This window comes from Linepithema humile, chromosome 4, assembly GCF_040581485.1.
Source record: "Linepithema humile isolate Giens D197 chromosome 4, Lhum_UNIL_v1.0, whole genome shotgun sequence".
NCBI classification, from domain to species: Eukaryota; Metazoa; Arthropoda; class Insecta; order Hymenoptera; family Formicidae; genus Linepithema; species Linepithema humile.
Window position 1 is genome coordinate 6,998,165 of NC_090131.1, and position 25,997 is coordinate 7,024,161.

General features: G+C 45.3%; 1 protein-coding gene across 1 annotated transcript in view; it reads left to right on the top strand.

The window, feature by feature from the left end:
- Nucleotides 1–461: 461 nt before the first annotated feature.
- Nucleotides 462–25,997, top strand: part of Galphas (G protein alpha s subunit) — a 35,949-nt gene continuing 10,413 nt past the window's right edge. The window contains exons 1-5 of the mRNA XM_012376504.2: nt 462–3,313; nt 6,271–6,343; nt 8,395–8,449; nt 9,360–9,479; nt 15,492–15,589. Of these exons, the coding sequence (XP_012231927.1) occupies nt 3,172–3,313; nt 6,271–6,343; nt 8,395–8,449; nt 9,360–9,479; nt 15,492–15,589 (488 nt within the window). The 5' untranslated portion in view covers nt 462–3,171. The remainder of the gene's footprint in view (nt 3,314–6,270; nt 6,344–8,394; nt 8,450–9,359; nt 9,480–15,491; nt 15,590–25,997) is intronic.

Here is a 25,997-nt window from a genome sequence, read left to right on the forward strand (position 1 = left end):
CATGTTTTTATTTTGTGTACCGAAATTTCGACGAAGTAAATGTTTGCAGGCGACAATTTCAAATTGTCGGTAGATAGTGGACATCTGAAAAATCATCGACGGCACCTGTATGCTTCAATGCTTACGGCCGAAAAGACCCGATCGATCCTCCGCCGGTGTTCGTGAAGCGCATGAACGTCGCACCGACCGGACGAACCCCGTGGCGCGGCTGTGAAGTACCCTTACGTTCCCAGAACCTTCTCCAGAATACGAATCATCCTCTTCCACGGTGCATTTTCCTTCTACATCAACACAGGAAAGAGTTCGTATCCTTACACATCCTTGTATTATTCATATCCCATGTCACGTCAACTTTTCATAATAATCCTATTTGTTAATATCATCTTTTTTAACCAACAATATATAATGTGATTTTAGAACATATAAAACATAATTGGGAATATATAGGAGCAAACTTTACACAAAGCACAGGATGCCGTCTAAACATAACAATAGCGATATCGTTATAATTGGAAATATAAAAGTCAACTCATCGACGATGATGCGAATATTTAGACGAGACTCCCCCGAGTCGCGATACGATCCTGGACACTCCGTAGCGCGGTAGGTCGCTGCGCTGTTGGTGGTCTAGCAGACGACATGTTGGCTACAGGGAGCACCTCGTCTCGGACGTTTCGGCCGCGAGTTTCCTCGGGGATACCTGAGTGAGGAGAGGCGAGCGCGAACTCGGTGAGAGGAAAAGCGCGCGAGTGACGGGGGAGAGAGAGAGAGAGATAGATATATTAGGCGAGGGCACGAAATCTCTCCCGCGAGAAAGTGTGCATGTGCAAAGGGCGGCGCGAGAGAAGGCACGCGAGGGTGCGGGTTCCCCGAGTGCTGCTGCTTTCCGTGCCGTGATTGTCGTCGAGAGGCTCGCGGCGGCGGCGGCAGCGTAGTCAAAGGAGGGGGGAACGAGGTAGGAAAGGAAAGCGCGCGGTGAAGGCGGCGGAAAAGAGACGTGGGCCCCGAAAAAGCGGAGTCGACAGCAGGCTCCGAGAGCGAGAGCGGGAGACGACAAGTCCTGGAAAAACATTTTCTTTCCGCAGACGAGGTCCGCACGAGAAGAAGTCGCGTTACGTCGTTACGAGGACTGCGGAGAGAGACGCGGACGGCGACGTCGTAGCTGAAACAACAGAAGGAGTAACACGTCTTCGGCGGGGGTGCGCCGCCGACTCGCATCCCCCTCGATTAACAATCTCGCTCGCGGAGAGCGTTACGCTGGACAGCGAGCAGCGGAACCAATCTATTTTAACGCCTCGTCGTATCGTCGGCGAATTGGGGAAATCTGCGCGATCGGGGAAGCGAGACGAGAGGCACGGCGAGGCGAGGTCGTCGTGTGTTTTACGTGCAACACGCGCCGTGTCCCTCCATCTACCCACGGAATCGAATTCGCGTGTACATATCTGTCTCGCTCGTTCAATATCTCTTCTCCCTCTCTCGCTCTCCTCCTGTCTCCCTGTCTCTCGCGCTCGCCGGCCGCATCGCCGGAGACGTCGCGGCAAGATAGAGAGAGAGAGAGAGAGAGCGTGCAAGACGTGCCGCCTCGCGCGCGACGACCAGCAGCGACGACAGAGAGGCAGCGCACGTCGGCGCCGACGTATTGTCGTCACCGGCAGTCTCCGCGTACGCTTTTTCCCAACGTACGTCTGTGCGTGAGTGTGTGCCGCCGCGCGTACGACTCGGACGTCGCGACAACAGCCTCCTCGCGCGCGCGACACCGGCGCGGATGACCATCGCGCGTACGGAACACAGATTCGCCGTGCCGCCTCGTAACTTCGCCGTTTCGTCGCCGTCGTCGCCGTTGTCGCTGCGCTACGTCCGCCTGCCTATCGTCGCGGTAATTCGTCGCCGAGTGGCAAGTGTCACGCGCGTTCGCCACCACCGTGTCCTGGGCATAGCCCCGGGGGACCACCGGGGGACGTCGTCGGGGGGCCCGGTCGCCATCGACGTCTCGGACGGAGACGCCGCGCGCGCGCGCGTCTGTCTGTCATCCTCGTCATCATCGGCATCGTCATCGTCTCACCGTCGCCGTCATCGGCACCCCGCGCCGCGACGGATTTGCAACACCGTCCGCGCTCTCTCTCTCCGTCGTGAGCGAGCGAGAAGGATAGAGGTATAGACACACACATACACACACACACACACGCACACACACACACAAAATACATAACACGCACACATACACTCGTACGTATACACGCGCAGAGAGAGGGAGAGGGAGAGAGCGCAACACGGGGCTCTCTCAGTTGCCCGGCGAGCGGAGCACCGAGCCTATGGTGTGTGGTGGTTATGGTTTCGCGGGTAGTGCATAGCCGCCAGTGATCGAGGCAGGCGTGAAGTGTGCTCGTGAGTGTCGCGCCGGGAGATACACGCCGTTATACGCAACGTCGGGTGTTGTACGCGCGAGAGACAGGCAGGCGAACGAGGAGCGATCGTCGACGTTATCGCTGCCGTTGCCACTGTACGGCCGTGTCGCACAGTTGTCACCGTGTCGTCGGCCGTCGAGGGGGAATTAAGCGGAACGAGGAAGCGGGACGTGAAAACGCAAGGAGAAGCGGAAAGGAGAGCGGAGCAGCCCGTTGACAGAGAGGAGCGAGAGGCATCGCCGGCCGCTACAGCAGAGAAAGATAGAAGGAGACGTCAATCGTGCGAGGAGGCAAGCGGGGGCGCAGCGCTCGCGCGCGTGCGAACGGGACACCCGATACAGAGCGAGCGAGCGAGCCGCACCGCACCGTCGAGCGTGAGCGAGCCGAGACGAACGGAACGGCGGAACCGGCGGACGACGACGGACGGCGGGACCCGCGGAACGGGAGTGAACGTAGCGCGCGTACCCGCGGCGACGGCGGCGGCTGCTGCGGCGACGGGGGTGTAAACAACGTCGACGACGACGACGACACGGCCGCCGGCGCCGGTCGCACGGTCGCCCCCGCGGCTGCCAGCAACTCGATCGCGAGCCGTCGTCGTCCGTCCCGTGCCGGGTCGTCCCGGTCGCCCTCCCTCGCGCCCGACGACGCCGCCACCGCCACCAACACGACCCGGGAAGGTGACGCAGACGACCGGCCCGGACCGCTGGACGTGGAGGGGAACAAAAACGGTGAGGGCGAGCCGCGCGTATCATTCCCGTGGTGTGTCATGGGGTGTTTCGGCAGCCAGAGCAGGAAGGATACCAGCCAGGATGACAGCAAGAACCAGAAGAGGCGGTCCGACGCCATCACCAGGCAGCTGCAGAAGGACAAACAGATCTACCGGGCCACTCACAGGCTACTCCTGCTCGGTGAGTCGCGATTGCCAATCGTTTCCCGAGCTTCCAACTCGCGCGGAAGTGATCGAGCGAATTGGGAAGTGCCTGCCGTCGGTCTCGTAACGCGTCTCACCTGAAAAGCCACGCTCCGAATGAAACCTCCACGTTCCACGACGTTTCACGTTTCAACGAATGTATTCTCGAGCACGTACATCTGGCATTGCGACTTCGTTCAACCGTAGTTTCAGCTTTGAGTCTCCATTTCAATTAAATCGCAATTGCGCTGTCGAAAATGATATTTTCAGAGTATGCATTCCCGATTATTCGTGTCTTTGCGACAATCGCACGATTCAAATTTCCACGGAAAGTGATGAGCAATTGAACTGAATAATTACAGGATATAATTTTGCTTCAAGTATTTTTAGTACGATTTACTTTCGTTTCTGTACATCATGTATGATATATCCGGGACTCGAAGGGTGAAGGAAACTGAGCGTACGTTTAGATACGGAAATAAGCGTGATCAATATCTCAGCTAGGCGCTTTTTGTCCAACGACACTTTTTATCTCGCAACATACGGTGTGTCGAGTTTTTTTTTTTTTTTTTTTTTTATATTAAATTAGAATGGAATATATATAGGCGGTTGGAACGTGTTCTCGCTCAGAACCCATGCATTTCGGGGATGATTCCCGGACGTTCTCCGTTCTTCGTGCGGCGGGCACATCCGTGAACCGAGGCGCGTTAAAACACAGGAGGTTAAAACACGGTCTGAACGGCCGGTGATCGCCGGTTTCGGACAAAGAGAACCTCCCCGGAGCCGAGGGCAGGCCGCTATCGCGATGTTCAGCGGCGCGTAATTCAATTTTATCGATTATCGTACGAGCAGAGAGAGGCACCCACGAATATCCATAGCGGCCGTGTTTGCACCCTTTTCGCCGCTCCCGATCCCTGTCTCTTTCACTGTATCTTTCCCACATCGTCCTCTTGTCTCGCACGAGACTGTGACATAAAATTCCGTGTTTTCGCGCTTAAATTGTTGCTTACTTCATCATCGAAGGGCTATTCCCCTTCAAACAGTGATATATTTCTTAGCAAAATAATTCTCTTACCTTTCCCCCCTTTTTATCTATTGATTGCTAGAGGCTTATCAGCCGGTTTATATAAAAATTATATAAATATCTTCTCGCTATATTTGATTAACAAGTTTGTTATCAATGAAATGGCGTTGATGTTAAAGCAAATGCTTGTCACGCAAATTTCTTCCTTCATACATTTATTTTAATATTTCATTCCGTCTCTAAATTTCTCATTTATTCTAAATATTTTTCACCAACTAATAAACTGACAATTCTCTCTTTTTATTTTCCGCTTCTCCGGTGTTTTATATTGATTTATATTAGTCGATGATAATAGCCTTTTACACGTCCATATTATAATTCTTTTTATACGTAATGTTAACTAATATTGAATACATAAATCATATTGAATTGATATTGATTACACGTATTGAGTTGAACTGATATTGAGTTCACATATCACATTGAATTGGTATCGAGTATATTGTATATCATATATTGTGTACATATTTTATATCAACTTTTCGCGTTTCCGAGATTGCTTTTTATTCTTCAAGGGAAAATTATCCTTCTCAGAACCTTCTGAGTCTCTTCTCTCTCCCCGTTTCATCTGCATATCCCTTTTTCAATACCGATATACGCGTGCGCACATTGATACGACGTGCCTACTTAACGTGATGCTTAACCCGGCGCCCCGTCGCATCGCCTTCCCATTATCCGGCGTTTAATGTAGGTCGTCGTTCTAATTTGATGCGAATACGTCGTCGCGGCCGCCGCCGCTCGCCGTCCTCGTCCTCGCGGCCGACGAAGCAACAGCTGTCGTCGTATTGTTTTCCTCCTCTCGCGTGTCATTACAGCCGCGCAAAACACGCGGCCGTTTAGCTTCCATAAGTGTTGTCGCACATGAGATCATGATAATTTGTTAAGAAAAACCTTCCGCCAGAACAGATCGTCGAGCGGCGACGGAAATTTCACAAGTACGCTCTTCACTTTCTTTGCAAAAAAATGTACAAATCTGTGCACGACGGTTTCACGCATTGTGTTTATCTCATTAGAATGCACACAAATGCGCAATTAACGCGGTTATCTAAGCGAGGTTAATGAATAAATAAATTCGATAGCAACATTTTGCTCCATTTATATAAGATTTGTACGATGTTTCTTGCGACTGTTACTTATCGGATATAAGTAAGCAGCGAAGCGGTTAATGCCGAAAATTGGAGGACTTTTTCGGATTAAACTTTAAAACTTATCTTCCGCTTGATTTGCGATGGATGTTCTTAACGCGAATCTGAAAGTTAAGTGACGAGAGTGTTGAACGTTGCGAAGTAACACAGGAGTGTTGAATATGTTAAAATAAAGTGTGAGCAGAAGCGCGATAAATGTTTTACCGGGAATACAGAATAATGTCGCGATAATGCTTCCGAATTACAGAGAGTTAAAGAAGTTTCGAATTTCGCTCGCGCGGCTAATCTTGGAGAAAGACGAGACGAACAAGGTCGGTTTACTGATCCCGATGTCATGATCTTGCACGTCGTCCTCGGCGCGATCCCCGATCCCGCCTCAGCGCGAAACTTTAATCGCGAGCGGATTTACGCGCCGCGACGCGAGAACCGCCGGCGTACCCACGCTTCATCCGCGTCGCGGATTCGCAAGGCTGACGCGATGTTGCGCATCCCGCGTTATCTCGCGGACGATCGATAGCCATATATTCCCCTCGGTTGGCGGAATCCCTCGATTTCGGGCCGTTTGACGATCGCGCGCTGCGAGGCACTCGCGTATTCTTCGCGCGCGCATTATCGCGATGATAAGTCGCGCAAATCCCGCGCGGATCAAATCGGGGGGAGGGGCGGGAGTGAATCCCCGCCGAACGGCAGCGACGCGGGATTAACACTCGGCGATTTTTATTTCAGGTGCGGGAGAGTCCGGCAAGAGCACGATCGTCAAACAGATGAGGATACTGCACGTCAATGGTTTCAGCGAAGCGTAAGTTTTATTTTTAAAAGCGGCGAACGCGTGCGCGCCGATCGGTCGGTCGGTCGTGTCGGTTGATTGCTTGTTTGCTTGCTTGCCTGCTTGCCCGTCTGCTTGCTTGGGCCTTCCCTCCCCACCCGTGCGTGTACCAATATGCCTGTGTGTCGTTAAACCCATTAAAAGACCGTAATCGCGCTTTTGTTTCCTCCAGGGTTTTTCATCCGCGAGACTCGCATTACAATTAAACGTCGGCGGAATGCAATCGTACTCGCGCAGAAGCGTTTACGAAACGCGAAACGGCCGCGCCTACGCGGGACAATCATTGAAAAATATATGTATATATATTTTTTTTGCGAATATCTTTTTGCATTGTAATTCAACTCCCTCCGGCGACTGGTGGGACATATGTGTCTCGTTCATTTTTCCGCGCCCGCAGTTTTTTTTTTTTACTTGTGATTTTATCGCGGCCAAAGTTCGATAAAATAAATGCGGCTCACATAGTAATTCTCGAAAATAAAAAAAGAATGAAACGATAAAAATACCGATTCGGCATACATTCCAGATTTGAAGCGAGCGGAAAATATGCAATTCGGTCATGAACGCGTTAACGCATATCTCGGGGGACGAGCGGTCTTTGAGCGGTCGAATCGCGAAGTGCATTTCTGAAAGTCTTTTTCCCCCGCGATTCGAATCGAAGCTCGATAAAAAAATTTGCGGAGAGACGAATCGCAAAACGTTCCGTAATTAGCGCGATTAGTTTTTCAGCGCGAATGATTCATCTCGCAAATTGGTGTTTAGGTCGCTGTATCAACATTAGCAACACGTCGATGGGAAAAAAAATTTGCTATTTTTCTTGGATATTTTTTCAACGCAATGCATCCACCGCGTTATTTATTATTTATTCGCGTTTTCTCTCTCTCTCTCTTTTTTTTTTAATATCCGCTGATACGATACCTTTGAAATGCATCCTTCAGATCACCTTCGCCATTTTAACGAATCTCCAACAATACTCTTGTCTCGTTAACGAAGCGCTTTAAATCTTTTTTTTAACAAGCAGCGTTCTGTTTTTTCCTCGATACGATTATTTCTTGTTCTTCAAACCGTATTTATTCCGTTTTTCTTGATTGCTACTTTGCAACGTCTCATTTGTTATTACTGTCGGATATTTTGTTTCATTTAACTACCTCGAGTCTGTTAATTTGTAGGAGAACGTAGATTCCTCTTCTTCAAAGAGTCTCGTTTATCAAAATTCAACAATTTATACATCCTTGCACTGTTATCGACAGTCTTTCCAGTTTTTCATGCTCCGAATAAAATACATACAAACAATATTCCATTGACATGAAATTGTTTACTCCGCGAGTTCTTCGTATTCGTCTTACGGCGAAAATATCATTTATTCATATTTCTCGAAGAAAGGCGTTTTTATTAACGGCGTCTACTGTACGGGCGGAGAATCGGGAGCAACAGGATAGTGCGAAAACAATATGTAAACAATATGTAAACAAATGGCTCGCATGCGTCGCAAATTGGCGCCCGCTTTAATGCTGATGAGCGGAACGCTGGTCTCTTATTTCTACACTTCGCGATGATCTCTTTTTCCGATCGGCATACATATTTGATGCGGCTTTTTTTATTTCGCTCGTTGGCGAGAGCAATTTAACTCTTAATTTCTCGGATGCCGAATCCCTCTTGACATTTATACGTCGAATAAAAAAGGTTTATCTCGCGCCGGCGAAATCTGTGAAAACAGAGTGATCCAGAAATACGAGTTATTGATCGGCCGTGAGTTTCCTAGTTGTTCTTCTAAACGCGCGGTGGTCGGCCGCGCGCTAAAATTATCGAATTATTCTGAAAATACCGATAAAAAGAACACATGCCTGCCGTCGTTTCATCCAGCACGTGACTCGATCATTACTGCCGGTCGACTGCTCGATCTGCGCTACGTCTGTGCAATTTATTGTCGGCTGCAACATATTGTTAATCACATTTAATTACGCGGTTGACAATGAATTGGCGCCGAATTCTTAACGATGCTAATACTAATGTCTTCATGTTCGCAGGGAAAAGCGGCAAAAAATCGAGGACATTAAGAAGAACATTAGGGACGCTATTCTGGTGAGTTTTACACACAAAAAAATTGAAAGAGAAACAAAAAGCAGCTTGAAGAGTAAGCTTAGAAAATTAAAATTTACTAGGTCAGTTCTTTTATTTCGCTTCATGGCGAGAGTCGATCGTCAAATACTCGTCAACAATTTGCATTACAAATTCCATGTTTGTCCCCGAACCCAGTTACATTAGACATATAAATTGTCGCGCTCGAAATAACTCGACATAAACGTTACGTGACACGCAAATTTGCGATATCAAATCTAGCTGGAAGAGCATTGTCACCGATTTGTCATTCGAGTCCGTATTTAGCTACGTGCGCATTTATGCGTAATCCCTATGCGAAATATAGTCACTTCCGTACACCGCGTTAACGCCACACGCTATAATTTTTTTTTCGCATACGGAATTCTCGCTCAAGTAATTATCAACGTGATATGACAAATGAGTAGCCGTGACAAATTGTGATCTTGGCGAGAGCAGATTGCCAAAGAATATACATTTTGTGATGTCCGAAAAAATTATATGAAAAAAGTGCAATTAATTGTTTTAATCTGTCATCTCGTTTCTCATTTAGATCGCAACATTAATTAATAATTATCTCGTCACACGATGAGTCGCTCTTAATACCGCGTAATTATAATTAAATATGTGAATTAAAATCTTGAAAATCGATAAGAGAAAACAATACGTGGTGGATAAAAGATGGTACAAATATTTTATTTCCACGAAAAATTAGTAATTATATACGTACAAAAATTCTGTGTATTCTAATCAAATTTTTTTATATATATTATAATAATACATTTGTAAATTTATCTATGGCAAAAAAAAAGAAGGAAATTTCCTTGTTAAAGGAAAGAACCAGTGTCTTATATCATACGCGATCAATAACAGGGATATGTCACTTCTTTTGCAGACGATAACCAGCGCGATGAGCACGTTAACGCCGCCGGTTACGCTGGAGGACCCGTCAAATCAGAGCAAAGTGGAGTATGTCCTGGAAGTCTCGTCTTCCCCAGACTTCGATTATCCTCCGGTGAGTCAGTGTTCGTCTTATTTGCGTTGCGCTCACGACGCGCGGTATTTTCTCGCGCACGTAAATGAAACGGGCTTCACCTTCGCGATAACTCATCGACCTTCCCGCGTGCCTGCGCGAGAGCTCTACCATAAGAAGGAGAATTCTCGAGCCGATCTCTCGTACTCTCCGACGGGCGAGGTTACGTCACGTCAATTTGTTTCTGAATACAGCTAAATTTGTGCGCGCAACGCACACGTAACGCAGAATCCGCATAAATGCAATATACGTATCGCAAAACTTACATTATCGCATTGAACTGAAGACAATAATAATCTGAAATCAATAAAAATACGCTTGCGGGGGATCGATAATTTTTTACAACGCGCGTGTATTAACGCACATTGTAAAATGATATATTATTTTAATAATTTTTCCACCCCGTAATATGGATCGCTTTATCGCACGTTACACATTACGTCGCGTCCCAGAATATACTTCAACTAGCTCCTCGCGATTACTCGATGTCGCTCGCACACACGCACACACACACGTACACACACACATATGCAGGCGGAGTGTAAAAGGGACGCGTACGGAGAGCGTCTGCAATGTCTGTCGACGACGGCGAAATTTGCTTAACGATCATCGCGACGGCATTTCTTCGCGTCTCGTTAAACCGGGCGGGCGGACGCATATCTGCGGATTAACGTAATGCGGCGCACACGCGGACGATATGTACGTACGTACGCCGCGTGAGAACCACTGCGATGGCATGATCAGTGTTTACAATGTTTACACAGTCACCGCACATATTGGTGCGCTATATAAGTGTCCTGTACTACGACGTGCTGCGCCATTTCTCACCGTATGCATGTGCGTACCTGCGTGTGTGTACACCAACACGGTGTGCCTCTCGATTGTGTCGCTCGCAAATTCGTGCGATCATTATACTCGTACGTAACGCGAATTTACATTAATCATCGTGAGTCCTCCCTCTCCTCGAAGGATTTCACTATTGGGATTAATTTGAGAGTGATCCTGCGCTTTAATCAAAATCGTGGCCCATGTATAAACTAGCGACCTTAATTGTAATAATAGGTTCTCCGCCTAATTTGAAATCGATTTTTCCTCAGCGAAAATGTTGAGAGCAATCATTATTTATTGCCAATTGTCGATCTTTATACGAATTATATATCTTTCCAATTAAGTTGCAAATTAAAGTTTATTTAATTCATTAAAGAACGAAGGTCTGTTGCTCTCGTGAAGTTTAGTTTGCAAAAAACCTTTCTTTTTCAATCGCTTATAAACTTAATGTTTTTGCTAACGAAAAATTTAAGTTTATCAGAATCCATCATCTCAAAATTAAGGTCATGAGTTGCAGACACTTTATCGATTAATATCTCAGAAATAAAAATTTCACCGAATATCGTAACTGTTCAATTAGCGCAATAAATGTAATTAATAGATCGCAATCAAGATAATACGTAATTATGCCGAAGCGTTCGAAAACAACTTGCGACATTGTTCATGCTGCTTTAAGATTTCTGATTGAGAAGAGAATATTATCCTCTTCAGGATTTAAAAAGAATAGCGTGCTGCGAGAAAGCGCGATTCGAGATGCGACACGTGGCTCTCGAAATAAAATTGTCGCGACGAAATAATCCACGCGTTTTGCGTCATTCAACGCACGAATCGCAACGTACGCACACGTGCGTATTGTTCGTTGGCATCTTTACCAGCGAATACGAATGGCCCATTATTTGTTGCACGTTACGCATTCATTGTCGTTGATTGTACGCCCGGATTAATTGAATTAAATCGTTTCGCATTGAACGTCAAAGCGTTAAATTACGTATCGCGATTCTATGATTATCCGCGAAGTAACTTCTAGTCCCTACAATTGTTTTGTATTATGACATCAGAAGCAGGAAATCGTGCCAAATTTTTTTTCTTGCGTTTTACATCGAAATAAATTGATTTCTCGCATGTTATTGCTCGCGCACAATAATGCAGATTGGAAAAAATATATTGAAAACTTTTTTATCACAGATTTAATTTATTTATCAATGTTGTTTATTTGATTAAAAGATAGTAGCGCATCTTGATCAATTGTCATATGATTTATTTTTGTTGACAACGACATGTAGACTGAATTACACATTTATTAATTCAGGATGATAAAAACCAGAAGCTTTCGATATATTTTAAATGTCTATGCGATCGAAGAAATCAACTTAAATGTAATTCCGCGAGAAAAAAATTTGCATGATTTCTCGCTTCTGTCATCACAATTCAATTCACTTGCGAGGAAACAAAGCTCTTAAGCGAATTATTGAAACGATGTTTCAGCATTTTTTTCGACGCTTTTAAACGCGAACGGTATTGCGAAGGTAAAGCGAGTTTTGCATTAAACTAAATAATTTTGGACAAGTAAGTTTGCACTTGTTGCAAATGTTACACTTGGCGAATGATCGCCAGGCGCTATTTTCGCGATTGGGAGACAAAGCGATATATCCAGGAGTCGCGAAATCCGCCGACACCTCGTACGATTCGCGTTTAATTTGTCACTGTCATCCGGATCTCCGCATACGTAAGAGGAAGGGAGACGAGGACTTGCCGTGGATGCGGAAGTTTATTTCGGGAAAATCCTGGACCTAATTTCGGCGCGAAACGCACCGGCAGCGATGCGGTTTCTTTTACTCGTATACGATAGATACCAATCGGCCTATATTGGCTCGCGGACAATCGATGATGCGAAAACAATTACGTAATTGAGAGGATGCCAATACGCGAAACGATCCACTTCGATGATTTTACAAAAGGGGGCAAAAGCGAACGAGTAAATCGGTATAACAATATATTAATCAGTTCAGAGGGTCGTAAAATGGGATGGAAAAAAAAAAATACTCGCGAGTGCGATAAAATGAATACTAATATTGTAACAAATGTTGAAATATTATAGCGACTCCGCGTTCCCTCGTACATATATTTACGCGATTTTGCATCCGAGCTCGGGAGAGCAGCAGCCTCTCCCCGCAAACGCCCACGAATTTACGTCTCTGTACGTGTGTCCTTATATTTTTAGCCAAGTCGCACACTCTGCGGCGACATTTAGGGTTTTTACGCGAGAGTGATGTGACGCGTTTGGTCGAAATTATTAGTACGTGCATAATCGCGGTAAATAGCCGGCGCGGCGATCCTCCGCGCGCGTAGACGACGGATCGCCGATGCGTCCGTAAGTCCATCCATCCATCCATCCATCGATCGCGTTGGGAGCGTTGGAAATAGCATCGACAGGAGAATTTATTAATATAGCCGTCGTCGTTATTGCCAAGCACCGGCCGAGAGCGGTCGGCGGCCGCCCACGCGATTTGCGGCTCGCGCCGCGCGGGACAACTTTCGGGATGGACTTCCGCTGTCGGTGGGACGTCGCCGTCCCAAAGTTCGCCGCGGACACTTAAAGCGATGAAAGGGCACAGGCGGGTTACAGCACTTGCCAATTACGCCGGTTCGTTGCGGCTTTTGGGACAAGTCTACGGGAAAATTGCCCCTCGCGCTCGGGGTGCACAAAGTATCGGTCGTCGATTCGTAAACATTCGCAAAAGTTCCGATCGACGGTAAGAAAAACACAGTAGCGAGGGTGAAATTTAAACGCGGTCGAATGTTTGCGAATGCCAATTGAAAAACTTGGCCTTTAGATCACTGAAAAGTTGCAATTTTGAACGATAATCAATTATCAAATGTTATTCGATGATGTTTTGCGCGAAATAATTGTTTAGACATGAGTCATACACCGCCATTCGAGATACGGTTCTTCGGTGTGCTGTTAACAATTATCTGAATTAGCGATTAATTTTTCTCGAGGAAATTCCAGCGGAAAGGAATTTCAGATACGCCGAGAGATAATGCAATTATGTATACATAAGTTGAACTTTTGCTTCGTAATTTGCGTACGCTTGTATATTCCGCGTGTATATATATATATACACACATATATTATTATATTATTATTACATACATACATATATTCCACTAGGAATATCATTGCACGATAGAACGCGACCCGGTTGTGAGGCTGAAATAATTAATAATACTTTACGCTATTTCGACATTGATTTATGCATGCGGAACGGGCGCGCTTGCAGCGTGATTACTCGGCTAGTTTTGATTCGCGCTGTTTGCAAGAACGCGTCTATTGATCACGATAAATATTTAATTCTGAAATACCGTTGCTATTAATACAGTGTTTACAGGCAATTTACCGTGGCAGCTAATTCCGGCATTAATGCACACTTTTCACGCATTTCTCTCGTTAGGAAATCACACTGAATTCAATCGTTTTGAACGCCGCGCGGACTTTCAGCGGAACGGTGATTAATATTTGTCGATTTCAGTCATGAGAGATGTGTCTTTCGCGGTAATTTCCATCGGGACGCAAATTCCGCCCTGTCATACCGCCGTGATTTTCGATACTATCAGCAAGCGGGAAGTCGCGGCCGAAGCGTCAACCTCAGTAACAGAGCCGCCTACGCATGTCAGGAAATCAAGTTCCCCGCCACAATAACATCTAAATTATTAATCCGGCCGACATCCTTCGCCGGTAACGCGACGTGTGCACCGCCTTGCGACCGCTATTTACGTAACGTGCAGCAAATCGCGATTTTAACTCACTTCCTAAGCGCATTTTCGCAAAGTCTTTCGCGTCGCATCGCGATAAAACGCACGTAAATTATGGATATCGCGCTGCGAGAGAAAGAGGGAGCTCCCAGCGTCCGTTAACTTTGAGGGGCGTTAAATTTTAATTCGTTCCCAAGTGCATCACAAGTGCCACAAAGTCTTCGCATACACCTACGCGATGCATCGCGGTGTTGCACTCGGATTATGAATATCGCACTTTGACAGAGGAAGAGCGAGTTCCGCTGATTTTGCGGAGCATTAAATTCTTTCGGAGAATAATCAGTCGATTAAATCGTGAAATGAAAAGGACTTCTTCGCGATTTAAACGGTATTTGTCGCGCATTCTTCGCGTGTTGTATCTAGTGTGCGTGCTCAGCGTGTTTCATTCTTCGACGAGTTTCGCGGACGGCATCGTTTTTTTAACAGCGAACTAAACGACGAATTAAACGTCAAGCGTTACAACGTCCGGCGATCCGGTGTGCAATAAAGACGGCGGTAAATGTACTATAAATATACGCGAATAGGTCGTATCGCGAGCTCCCTGCCGTTCGATTCGCCGGCCGAGTCTTTACATTGTACGAGGAATCGTGCGTGCGCGGTTGCTCACCCGTTGCATACCTACGCGGAAATTCCGAAACTTTAGATTTACGATGGATCTTCACCTTCGACTATTTCAACCCGTAGCACTAGAAACATCTGTAATAATTTATTACACGCTGCTCTCCTCTCGTCGGAAACGATCGTGTGTCTAGAATGAGTAAGATGCAAAAAATGCAGAAAACGTTTCCTGCAATTCATAACAAAGTTTTAATTTATTGCAAAATTAAAATATCACGAAGCTGTTTTGTTTATATTTTTAGCAAAAATTTATCTCACGTTCAAAGCTTGGTCGAAAAATTTTCAACAACACTTAGTTGAGTTTAATTATCGGCGATCATAAATTTGTTGTATAATTGAAATATTACAAAAGTAGTTTGTTTCTAAATGTGCAGCGTTGTTTATATTTTTAGCGAAAATTTATTTCAATAAAAGAGATTAAAGCCTGATCGAAAAATTCGCAAGAGAACTTGAGGTTAATTATCGAAAAAATTTATTTCGCGTGTAATTCGATGAAAAATGATTAAAGTCAGATCGAAAAGTTCTCAAGAACATTCAGTTCAGTTTAATTATCGACGATCATAAATTTATTGAAAAATTAAAATATAAAACTAATTTGTTTTTTATAATATGCGGCGTTGTTTGTATCTTTGGCGGAAATTTATTTCGCGTTCGATGAAAAAGATTAAAGCTTGATCGAGAAATTCGCGAAAGCACTTAATTGAGTCTAATTATTAAGGATTATTCTGTTTCCAGGAATTCTACGAAATCGTCGAAACCTTGTGGAAAGACCGGGGCGTTCAACAGAGCTTCGAGAGGAGTAATGAGTACCAGCTCATTGACTGCGCCAAATAGTAAGTCGCTTTATTCTGGTCTTTATATTGGTTTGTAAGAGTTTGGCGATGCGTCATCCTCGTCGAAGTCGAGCCGTGAGGAATTTAAAATAGCACAACCGACATTGCCCTCAATGGACCGTGTTGACGCTGCGTATAACGCTGTGTGTCAAACAAACATATCTACATAAACGCATCGAACATTTTTTCAACGTTTTAATACGTCGCGTCTCTTCTCGCGAGATGCATTGAATTCCGCGCATTTGTTTCGTTGTTGATTCGACCGCTCTGGATCTTTCTGTACGTGGAGAGTATACGAGGCGCACACAGTTATTGCAATAATTCGTCCGGGGGTGATATCGCGATCACGATAAGAAATCCGTAAGATAACGCGTCGATAACGCCGCCGCGCACCGCGAATCCGTCGATGTGTTGTGTGCTCGCTGTGTCTTTTTTTAGAATCAATCTCATTTAACGAACGTGACTTCATCCTTTATTTCACTATTGATGAATAATGCACTTTATCATTTTGAAATAGAAGTTTCCGACAGAAATTTTCCCGAACTCATTATAATTGTCAGTCATCAGTTTTCAAACTTTTTATTCTATTTTTAGCGTGATATTTCTCGATTGTGTAAAAATGAAAACGAGATTTTATTAGAATATTTAAAAGTTGGTTAGGTTCTCAAGGGAGAAACGAGTTTTAATTTAATTGCATTTGTTTCCAAAAAAAAAAAAATGCATTATTCGCCGCCGTATTGAACTTTATCGCCGGATATTAGGACATTTCCGAAAAACTTTTCCCGCGTGCCGAGCACATATGTACAATATATGTGTGCGAGTGTGCGCGACATGCACGTGTATATTCATGGGCTTGTGACACCGATTTAATGCCAATGGAGACAATGCCTTAACGAGGTAATCACTTTAATAGGGGCCACTCGTTTTATCTGGCGGTATCCTGACGAACTGGCCCAACCTCGAGCTTTTTTGTAACGCTAATTCGATGATACGGGCGTTGATTTAGTTACATAAAGCGCGCCCGTGGCGTAATTCTATGAGATTACGGTAGCGAGCGGTGTCTCTCTGGCGGCTCGTGGAACTTGAACGGCCGATCGAATGCAACAACCGAGTATTTTTAAACGCGACGGTTATTGCACCAGATCACGTTTCGGTGCCTATAAGGCAAAAAAAAAAAAAGAAAAAAAAGGCGTGAATCTCGGGCGTAAACGGCGAGACCTTATCCGCCAACAGTCGCCATGTGACACGCGTTTTCACACCCATCGCCTCGTCAAACACTTCAATTTGACAGTGTCACATTTGGAAATGGCCTTCTGGCGGAATAGTAGCGCCATTCTGTAGGCGCATTCGTGTGTACCGATTTATCGGCATGATTCTAATGGATCGAAGCTTTATTTAAGGATTAAGTCATCAAGGTTGCGAGCCAAAATCGACGAGCGGTGACGGGAAAACGCTGTGCGACCACTGTAGTTTTTAATAATACATTACGAAAATACGTAAATATATGGCGAGAGGGAGTGCATGTATTTCCGTCGAGCGAAATTTTCTACTTGAACTTTGGTATATGACTAAATTCGTCTCGTGTTCACGAGAAACTCAACGAGGTCCTCTCTCTTTTTTTTTCCCCCTCGTTCTCTCTCTCTTTCTCTCCCTCTCTCTCTCATCAATGTTTCGTGCCGTTCGTAATTGCATTATCGCGGATTTATTGCGCTCTCTTCTCTCTTTTTTTTTTCTCTCTCTCTCTCTCCCCACCAACGGTAGCGCGCGGCGGTTTCCGTCCTCCCTTTTTCTCTCTTTCTCTCTCGTGTGTGCAGCGGGAATCGTTGCTGTTAAAAATAGCGCGTCGTATTTTTAGGCAGCGCTCCGGCGGTGAGAGATATAGCACTCTCCGGCATATTCGTAGACGGGGGAGATGGCTATAATCTTGCGGTCGCATTTCTGCGACTGCGCCCAATCCCTCTTCCTCTGTCTCTCTCTCTTTCTCTCTCTCTCGCGAAAATATATTCGCGAATGTAGTATATCACGCATGAGGGAGCGCGAATACGCGAATTTCGTTACACGTATCCCGAAATCTGCAGCTTTGCGAGTCCGCAAATTATTTCAGCTGCAACAGAAGCGTTGCGCGAACTTGCCGTGATTTTTTAGAGAAAACTCGACAAACAATATTTTATCGCTCCCGATGCTGTCTCGGCATTGAGAAAAATCGTCAGGTGTCACTTGCCGGGCGGAATTCTTGTAAACACGCGTGTGACACAAAGTACGGGGGCTCCTCCTCGCGCGCGCTGAATACGGCGCAACGATATGTACGCAAAAATATCTCGAATCTGAGTCAGTGTGTAGAGAATAAATATTTGTCGGGAGCGCGCGATTTGTGCTGCGGATAACAACGTGCGCGATTATCGATTGTGTTGGTTCAGCGGCAGTCATTTCCGGGTTGGACGATCTTTTTAACATGCGCAGAAAAGAAAATAACATGAGCGAGCCGGGCCGGGACGCGAGGGGAGATAGCGCGAGAGTTATCGAGGCACGAGCTGGGTGAACCAGATTGGCTACGGCAATTTTGGAACACGGTAATATCAATATATCGAGTAAAGAGCGATATCCAGATATGGTCAGCGCAGGTCCAAATATGGCACATTTAGTTCACTCTCCCTTTTGTACGTTGCCAAGACTCCACGCCGCGCAAAACACTTCTGCTAATTTTTCTTCTCTCAACGTGTCGACGCGAAATATGGATCCGCTTTTTAACACGCCGCGTAATTATCGTTGTCGTAATTGGCGGCGAATGAAGGGAAAAACGCAACGTGACGCGATTTGTCGTACCACACATCGCGCCGTCGTGTGCACGCCGTATTTAACCGCGTCGTCGGATCGCCGTCTTGTTTGTAGCAATGTTGCGACGTTTCAATTACGCGATAACACACCTCGACGCGTCTTAAAAAAGGAAACACGCGCCGCTATATTTAGACACTCGCGTCTATATCGCGTGGATCATTGATGCTGCTATATGCACAGCCCGTGAATGTTTGGATAGACAGTCGTCTCTCGCGCGTCTCTCTTCTCGTTGTCAATTGTGCCCGCAGTTTTATTCTTTTTTTTTTTCATTTCGTTTTAATCGTTAAAATAAATACTTTGAAATCGATGGAATTGTCCAGCGATGGAAGCGTTTATTTTGCAATTGGCTGAATGTTGTTGAAAATTTTGATTACGCTTTTATTATGTATTTGAGAGAGGGAAAGATAAAATGATAAAACGTTCTGCATTTAGAAATGTTAATAAACATTTCAGTCACTCATGTAACCCTCTTCAGTGTATATAAACTGTATATAAATCTGTCCGATTTTAAAATTTGCTGTCGTACATTTTCGAAATAATAAACAGTTAAAAATCTAAAAATCTAATCTTAATCACGTTTTTTTTATTTAGACTGCCAGAGTCTATTATTTCAAAAATATACAACGGCAAATTTAAAAATTAGACAGATTAAGATTTATATAAACGTGACATAAGTGACGAAAATGTTTGTCGACGTTTATAAACTGGAATTGGCCTAAATTTATAAATTCTTATATAATTGAATTCTGTAATTTATTACCCCGCGATATTTCTTAAAATTTTCTATATAGCAATCTCTGCTGTTAACAATTATCAATCCTAACAAAATTATACTTTTTCGGTTTTGTTTTTAGATAGATCTCACATCTAGTTTAATTAATTTTTTATAATTCGTTATAGTAATTGTGTTTATAAAGCAATTACAGGGACCTGAGATTTTATATAGAACGAAGGATTTAATAACAAACACGGGAACTTCTCTATCGTTAATTTCCTTTCCGGCGACATGTGTCCTTTCCGCGGTGACCTATCGAATTGGATCGCCGCGGAGCGGAAGTCGGCCAGCTCGTAATACGCGAAAGAGAGGGAGAGAAAACGGAGAATTAGCGTTTTAAGCGATACAAGTGACGAAGGTCAACATTATCGCGCACTCGGCTCGGGAGAGAGAAATTCGTTTCGCGCCGGCCGAAGTACGGAAGACAAAGAGGATGTTTGATATTTGCCATCGAGAGAGAACCGCCGCATACGTCGGCGATGTTAGGTGGTGCACGATTGGGGACCGCCAGGTTCGTCAAATATTTGCGATCCGAGCGAGCGAGCGAGCGAACGCTCGCGCGGACGATCGAAGCTCCAATTTGTAGCGGAAGCAGACAGAAGAGATCGGCAAACGAGCGTTTCTCGCGATCGGATCGAGCCGCGGCTGGCTCTAAAAATCGCCTAAAAATCCGACGAGCACGATTCGCGCGGGGCTCAATTACTCAAATGTGTTTATTCCTTCGAAATCCCTCGGAGGTGCCTCGAAATGTCGAAGGTGCGAGCTTTTCAAAGTTTTCTCCGGGTGCAAGTCGGTTCCCTCCGTTGCACGCCGGCGTGCACATTTCTCGCTGCAGTTTGAGAAATTTTCAGCTCAATTCAAGTTTCCGTTGCGACTCGGAAATCTCGTTGCAACATTATCGATTCGACGAGCGCCGTGCGCCTTACATCGTGTACGTGAACAGTGCGATGCATTCGTGCCGCGCGCGCGGAATTTGATGCATAAGCCGCATACTGATTGCACGTCGGGCTCTACATCTACCTGTCGATGTAGTTCCAGTAGTTAAACCGTTACCCGTTTCCCGACCACCCGCTCGGAAGTGCATACGGGGTGTCCCGGGCATGCATATACATATTTGGACGATCAGGTAGTCCAGCACTCGCGCTGGAAATTGCCAACCGAATTGGCCGCAAGAGTTCTGGAATTCTAATAATTTAATTACTCGCGCTGCTTGCACAATTGAGCGAAGAAGTTGGATACGTTGTGATACGTAAAAGCGCCATGTTTGCCGAGTATGAATATAAATGAATAATAAAATGAAATTCACATCCGATATTATGAAAATTTTGCGCGCGAATAAACGAATGGGCTATTAACGTCGCGTGGAAACGCGCGGAGAGTTAACATCATTCGGAGGCTATTCGAGCTACTCGGCTATCGCGAACCTCGTTGCATCCCGAAGTTATGGGTACTTTGTATTCATTTCAAATAAATTCGCAGTTCACTCGGGGTCAATTGAAAGGCGGCCATTAGACATTCATATCATAGATTAAAAGTGATTAACCCCGGGCTTCTTGTTCTCGCTGCGGAAAAATCCCATGGAAATTGTCCAGTGCGTCGATTCCTTAGACCGACACCTCGCGTGTAAGATATTATATATCGTGCTCAATAGCGCGGCTGCGAAGCTTAAGCATAGAAGGGCTTCGTAGCTGTTGCTGCCGCCGACATCAAACGCGCGCTTGACTCGCGCCACCCCGACAGTATCCAGTCGATACACGTTATTATCGCGCCACGATCCGGCTTTCATCGTTCTCCCCCTCAACTCACCCTCTCCCGCTGCTTTGTCGTCGTGAATTAATTCTTCGCGAGCGAATGGCGAACGTTTAACCTTTAACCGCAAACGTTTGAAAAATTCGACACAGCGTTTTGCCGATCACTCTTTCTCTCTCTCTCTCTCTTTTTTTTTCTCTCGACAAAGTCCGACAAGCGCGCATACCTGACAGGGAATAATTAAAATGAACGCAGCGAAAATGCAAAAGATCCGTTTGTATTGCGATACATGATAGCGCAATAAAACAAATTACGGTTTTCATGACAGCCAATTGCGGCGCACACGTCCCTGCTTTGTTCCGCCTCGTCTCTCTTTCGCCAGACTTTGTATCACACTGTCTCCCCGGAATTATTAATGGTATGAACCCTTTTATGCGAAAGTCATTACTTTTTTTTTTTTTTTTTTTTTCCTAATACACAGCGTCAGATTTTATTTCCGCTACGAAAGAATCGCCGGATAAAGAAACGACGAATTACCGATAACAAGCGTGCATTATTGTTGGAAAAGAAAAAAAATTTTTACACTTATACAAACGTGTACTCCGCGCGAAGAGTAACGCGACGGTAAATTTGCGGTCCGTTCTGATTTTTCCCGCCGTGTTTAATTAACATTAACAATGACGAGAAAACCCAGTCGCTCGTCTCTTTGCGGTGTGAAAAAAGTCGCCTCGACGAACTCGAAATGCACGCATCGAGAGTTCGAGACATTTTTTTCTCTTTCCTTTTCGCCGACATCGTACGTTTCGGATAACGAGCTGGCCGGCACGGATCGTTGTCGGAGAAACGACGTTGTCACGTTCGCTCACCTCAAGGTCTCGGCGGAGGGTTAACACGGGCGCGATAACGAGAAAATCGTTCTGCAGCAGCAGCCAGTGGGTCACGACCTCCTTCCTCTTTCAATTCTCTGGAGGTCGATAGCCTCATTTCTGTCGGAGCGCGCCAATTCCATGACCTACCTTTCCGCGAGCTTGTACGCTCCGTGCACATACACTCGCACACACGCGGGCGCGCGGATATTTTTTTCCTTATATTCGCGAGCGCTATCGAAAAATTCATCGCGTACTTTTTTTCCAAACGTATACGCGAACAAAGCGATCGGGAGAACTCGTGGCGCTCGTTTTTGACGTATTGTGATAGCAATACAATTCTATGATGAGGGCTTCCGAAGTATTGTAACTGCATTTTGAACCGAAAGTATTTTACGATAATCTGAAAAGGCATTATTTCAATATAATAATATTTCGCGCATTTATTCGGGTATAATTCCACGTTCCGATAATAACACAATTTCGCGATAAGAGTTTCGAAAGTATTGGATTTTTAGCCAAAAGGATTTGCGATTTAAAAAAAAGTATGTTATTTAAAAAAGACAATGCTCGATGTTTGTGCATTAACTTGCGTATAATTCCGGACTCACACAATTCTGCTTTCGGGAGGGAAAAGGGGGGGGGAGGGGCTGCTCCCGTACAGCTAAATATTCTGCAAAATTACTGTTTCGCAGTTTAATAATTTTTATTACGGCTCGCTGCCGTTTCTCTCAATATACGCGGACACCTTTAATTAAAAAAGAGAGAGAGAGAGCGGGCGCGCGGGGAAATATTTCGTTAAAAGCGAGCGTATCTCCTTCGCGTTTTTCGCGATAATAGCGCACGCCGGTGTTAAACCCTCGATTGACGGCGGGCGCAGAGAGAGCGAGCGAGCGGGCGAGCGAGCGGTGGCAGTGACCCATGACCCGGATCGGAAAGTGGGTGCCGGAGAGGGGCGTGTATGCACACCCGGCGAGGCCGAGGGGTTGGGGTTAGGGTAGGACATCGCCGAGGATCGATTTTCCCCCTCGGTGGGCTCCCTCCGCGCCCTCGGCGCACAAGGAAGGAAGGGTGGCGCGGATCGAAGGGTGAGGGAGTGAGAGAGAGAGAGAGAGACGGAGAGGGTTCCCGGCGTCGAGAGAAGAGCGAGCGCGAGTGAATGAGAGCGGGTATGAGAAAGGCAAAGAGAGCCGAGTATGTGTGTGTGTGTGTGTGTGTGTGTGTGTATGTTTATACGCGCGCGCGCGTTTACGTGAGCGCACGAGAGGAAGAGAGTGTCTCTTCGGAAGGGTGATAGGGGTGGAGGAGTTGCGAGGGAGAGAAAGGGTGGATCGGAGCGAATAGGAACATCAGGACGCGAGAAAGAGAGCGATGGATAGAGAGAGAGAGAGAGAGGGATATTCCCTTAGGCGCTTCTGATATTTCCACTCTTTCTCAGCATCCACTTCCGTTCTCCGTCGCGGCGTGCGCGTCATCCGACGAATCGACGCGCTTCCTGTAGGATCCTGCGGCATCCGCCGTGTCGTCCCGGTCTGAGACGACACCTCTGAGCAGGAACGACACTTCTCTCGCTCCGGTGGACGCGCGGCGGAGACGAGAGCGAGAGAGAAGGAGCGACCGGCTCACAAGCCCGGCCGACCCAGGAACGCGCGGGGTTCGATCGAAAGAGGAAAGTTGACACTGTGTGTCGGAGGGCTCCGACCGATCGACCGGTCGCTTCTGATAACGTTATTGGCCCGTGCGGACGGCGCATCTGAGCGCTAAAAGCGGCCACCCCGATTCCGCACTTACGTGTTTACGTCGATTTCTTTTTACATTACGAGGGGACTGCACTCCCTCAGCTTGCTCGCTCGCACGCTCGCTCGCTCGCCCGCTCGCATCGCAATCGGACTGTCGATAAACACGTGACGAAAATAATTCGGTGATTTCGGCAACAGCTGCGATACTCACCGGGCGATATTGCGGCGCACACTATCGCGATCCGAACGCGGCGATCGATGCTAATGCGATAACAACGGTTTATTATTATTTCGCGATTCCATCTCGGCGAGTGGTCGGCGATGTATAAAATAAGAGATGAGATTCTGCTTGCAATCTCTGTACATAATTTTTAATGGGTCTTTTAATAAGTATATAAAGAATATAGTATCAGAAAAAAAAATGGAGGAAAATGTGCACTGCTAAAATAGCGCATAAAGTAATTCCGCGAAACGTCGATGAATTATTAGAACATCCGGAATTATCGCAGCCTTCCGAAGAACAGTTTTCACCTGTTCAGTTTTATATTTATATAAAAATAAAATTGTCGGTGAAATATTAAATGTGAAATTTAATAAAATGATATTTTTTATTATTAAATTCTAATATCCCCCTTGCGTCTCAACATCCGCGCTTGGTTTATATGGCTTTTTTTCCCTTTTCTTGTTAATATGAAATCCTACTATAAAATTTGGCATTATTCTTTGCTAAATAGCAAAAATGTTAAATATCATATCGCAAATCATATTGATATTTATACAATTGATACATGTATTTTTATTTCATCAAATAAAACACCGCAGTTATTTCAGCGTAGAATTCTCGAACATCCTATTTAATATGCATGCCACTTATTCCGATCGCATTAATATGACTTAAATTCGACAGCGTGATGTCATAATTATATTATCGAAGATATCGCATTATATAATTATATCATCGGATATAATCACATAACGTAACAATATCGTGAATACAACAGTCACAAGATCGCGCGAATATAATACACAATACGATTTATTGTTACGTAAATAATATGCATTATCCCGCCGGGGAATTACGTCTCGTTCCGCCGAGCGTTGGTCTTTAATGAAATAAAAGTTGTCGGTCGGAGGGATTATTCTTCCGAATGAAACGATAATCGTCAAAGACAAAAAGATCTCGGCGGAGAGCGCTTTACGCGCGACGCGTTTCAAACACGCTTCCCGGAGAACGCCCCTCGCTATCGCTATTATACACCTCTCTGAAAGCGAGCCGTAAAAATTCTAAATGAACCTCGCAGCTCTGAACTTAAAAGCGCGAACGCGTCCAAGTTTTCTCATTCGAATCACTCGATTACACTGATCGCGATTGATAAATATTTTATTACTGCCATTAACATGGATACTTTCATGCATAATTTAAAGCCCCGCTCAGCAGTTTTCTTATCTCACGTAGATCTTCAGCTTTCGTTTTCACCCTTATTACACTTTGTTATATTTCACGCCGATGTCTGCGACCACGCGTTTCAAAATACTAAAAAAAAAAAAAGTAACATTATAGATTCAGATTTTTCGGTATTATTCTTCCTTTGCTTTTGAGACTTCGAAAGTACACGTTTGAAACTGAAGAAAATTCTCCGTATGTGCGGAGCAGCAGATGGAAAGCGACGTAAGGTGTACTTACACGTCTTTTATGTAGCGTGCAAGGAGTAGATAAAAATGAATCCGTAATACAGTCACGAGGAGAAATTCTGTGGCGTCGAGAGACCGTCCTTGCAGCATCTCCGATGCTGTCTCGATATTTTCGTCCTGAATTTCTCTATTCTTGTGAATTTTTCACCTTTAGAATTTTAAATTCTGGATCACGTGAAATAAATCGACGAGATAAACCTTAATAAAATTGTCGGGATTTTGATATGTAGCTTTTGAGATAAGCGCTTCGCCGCGCGTACGCTTCTTCCGATTAATATACATGGTAGCTTTTTCACATGTTATTTGTCTACGTGTATGTAGCCGCGTAGGTGCCGCGATTTATTCGCGCTCGGAAACGCAGGGACTCGACTTCGGTGCCGAAGATTCGATTCACATATACGTCACGCGCGAAAGAGACACGTTTCGACCACATACGGACGTGTGGAGTGGCTCTCACGATAACGATGCGGTTGATTGACGATGATTGTTATCATGGATGCCCCGCATCGATCGAAACTAGTTCAACTTGATTTTTATGTATTCGTATTGCTGTGTCGTCGAATACGCGGGCATTCGATATACTTTTTGCTTTCTTTTTACATACGGTTCGACACTTGGTGGATTTTTAGAAAAAAAATTTATAAGAATATAAGAAAATTGTAATTGTGATATTAGGAAGAAAAGAATCCACGTAACTTAAAAAATAATGTCTCGTCGCGAAGTTTTCGAAGGCGAAGAAAAAAGTTTACAGA